Source organism: Microtus ochrogaster, chromosome 15 (assembly GCF_000317375.1).
Source record: "Microtus ochrogaster isolate Prairie Vole_2 chromosome 15, MicOch1.0, whole genome shotgun sequence".
NCBI lineage: Eukaryota > Metazoa > Chordata > Mammalia > Rodentia > Cricetidae > Microtus > Microtus ochrogaster.
Window position 1 is genome coordinate 28,765,060 of NC_022017.1, and position 2,996 is coordinate 28,768,055.

The 2,996-nt window shown below is 44.0% G+C and overlaps 1 protein-coding gene across 1 annotated transcript in view; it reads right to left on the reverse strand.

Moving 5' to 3' along the window:
- Mei1 (meiotic double-stranded break formation protein 1) overlaps nucleotides 1–2,996 on the reverse strand; it is a 59,647-nt gene that overhangs the window by 29,383 nt on the left and 27,268 nt on the right. The window contains exon 15 of the mRNA XM_026782416.1: nucleotides 466–577. Within this exon, the coding sequence (XP_026638217.1) occupies nucleotides 466–577 (112 nt within the window). The remainder of the gene's footprint in view (nucleotides 1–465; nucleotides 578–2,996) is intronic.

Here is a 2,996-nt window from a genome sequence, read left to right on the forward strand (position 1 = left end):
TAAATCTTGACTGAAAGAGAGAGAGAGAGAGAGAGAGAGAGAGAGAGAGAGAGAGAGAGCTTCTAAACATCATTTGTAGTCTCAAGGGATATGGTATATAAAAGAAATGGGGGATCCAGGATTAGAGGCACACACATTTAACCCCAGCACTTAAGAGGCAGAGGCAGGTGGCTCTCTGTGAGTTCAAGGTCAGTCTGGTCTAGGACAGGCAGCTCTATATAGTGAGGCCCTGTCTCAAATAAAAAGAAGAAAGACAACACTGAAAGTGTCAATAAGTTGGAAAACTGACTTCAGTAGCTTTGATTGGTCCATGATTTTCCTGCCAGCCAACACTGGACAGAAAGAAGGACACAAAGTTTAGCAGACATGCAAATACGCCCTGTAGCTAATGTTCTCTTTGAGCTCTCCCAACAGCAGCTGGCAGGGCCCGCCTCTCTGCAGACCCCAGAACGGCCTGCCACTTACCAAGCTTCCTGGAGAACTTCACCTTCATGTGGGGAACGATGACAAAGAGGCTGTGCAGAACTGAGAGGAAAACTTCCATCAGGCTTGGATGCATGGCCTCCTCCGAGTATCTCTGAAAGTACCAGAAATGAGAAGACAACGCAGCACCAGGCCTGAGTCTCCGAAGAAGAAAAGACAGCTTCAGAAACCAGCATTAAATCTACCAGGTTGGGATAACCACTTCCATTTGACCAACACAAGAAAGTCTAGGGACTCTGAACTCACAGGCCTACACCAAAGGACTTTGCCAATAGATCGTACCAGGTACTTCACCTCCCTGGCCTCTGCTCTATCCTCTTCCCCCAAACAAGAATAAGAACACCTATCTCCGAGAAAAGATAAGTTATAATGTACAGAAGGCATTTCTAGGCCATAATGCAGGGTGACATATTTCTCTCACTACAGTTACAATTTTAATAGGATTATAGAATTCAACCGTCATTTTTATTTTTCCCAAAGACAAGGTTTCTCTGAATAGCCCTGGCTGTCCTGGAACTCAATTTGTAGACCAGGCTGGCCCCGAACTCAGAGATCCACCCACCTGTCTCTGCCTCCAGAATGCTGGGAGATTTAAGATGTGCACCACCATACCCAACTTCTGCCTTCATTTTTTTTTTTCGTGTGATCCTTGGGCAGTCATGAGACAGCCTGATACAGTACTTCAGGACTGAGGTTAAAGGAATTTGTCTTCTATCAAACTCAAGCTCAATTTAGGGCTATTTCTGTATGCCCTTAGACAGTAACCTTCTTCCCTCCATGAGTCTCCTAAGTGTGAACAGCTGGGACCTTTGAGACATTATTCTTGGACATTCCAGTTCTTTAGTTTTAAAACAAAATATTTAAATACATATAAATTATTATAAAAGTAGTAACTGGGGGTAGTAAGACACACCTTTAATACTAACACTTAGGAAGCAAAGGCATGTAGATCTCTACAAGTCAGAGGCCAGCCTGGTCTACATAGCAAGTTCCAGGATCGCCAGAACTACACAGTGAGACTGTCCCCAAAACCACAAAGCCAAAAAAAAAAAAAAGTAGTATGTGCACTTATTAAAGAAAAATCTACAAAATAAAGGAAAGTAGGAAGCAGGAATAATATAATAATTCTATAATCTGCCCTGACTAACACGGGACTCTTGGCAGCTCACAGGATGCTCCAACCCTCAGGAGAGGACTCTGGATGACCCTAAAGCCAACCACTCTGTCCCCCCCAAACCTGTTTCCCATCATCTTCTTCCAGGTCAACCATAAACAAAGCTCTCTGGGACCAGGTCTCATTTCAGATTGGTGTCTCTGATTTATGGAACACACATGTCCTTACTGAAGCCAGGATCAAAGACATTCACCGTTGCTAATTACTCGGGGGAAAAGCAAGAAAAGCTATGAATATGAAATTACATGTTCTTTCTCGGCACCGTAATGTGCTTGCTTGCTTTTCTTTTCTTTTCTTTCCTTTTCTTTTCTTTCTTTCTTTCTTCTTTATTTTTTGGCGGGGGGGGGGAGCAGGGTCTCTCTACATAGCTCTGGCTGTCCTGGAATTTACTATGTAGACTAGACTGGCCTCAAAATCACAGAATTCCACCTGCCCCTGCTTCCTGAGTGCTGGGATTAGAGACGGGTGCCACCATGCCTGGCACGTACGTGCTTTCTAACAGTAGAAGAGTACCATTTAAAAATTACAGAATATAGTTTAGTGTGGTGATATTTTGTTTGTGATCTAACAAATTAAGCTTTCCTGAAGATCAGAGTGCGGAGCTAGCCACTAATTAGCCACAGAGGCCAGGCAGTAGTGGGACACACCTTTAATCCCAGCACTCGGGAGGCAGAGAGAGACAATCTCTGTGAGTTCAAGATCACGCTGGGCTACACGAGATTGATCCAGTCTGAAAGAGAAACAGAGCCAGGCAGTCACAGGCCTTTAATCCCAGCACTAAGGAGGTGGAGACAGGAAGGATACGACTGGGCAGAGAGTTAGATAACGCGAGAGGAAACAGAAGCTCCAAGATTCAGTCTGAAGATTCGTGGAGACAGGATCTTGTCCACTTTGGTCTGAGGATTTGGTACAGGTAAAATGTCTCTCTAGTGGCTGACTCCTTTACTTCTCTGATCTTTCAGCATTTACCCCATATCTAACTCCAGGCTTTTGTTATTAAGACCAATTAGAATTCACGCTACAGTTTAGTGACAACCACGTGTAAAGTCTGAGGCAGGGGAGAGATACAGGGAAAATTCTAATACCCTTCTCCCATGGCCACAGGGACAAAATTACATGTGACTGTAAAACAGGTACCACATTACAAAAGTTACCTGCTACTGATTTCAATTCTTTTGTCAGATGAGTCTATTACTTTTATAATGAAACTCACTTTTCTTGTTACAACCAAAGTAAGGTGGCTGCAGGAATAGCATTGATAAGGGGCTAAGGACTAGCTGAGTGCTCCCTGAGATTCGTGCTGCCTATGGAGGAGAGCCTGCCATCATCACAGAGATGC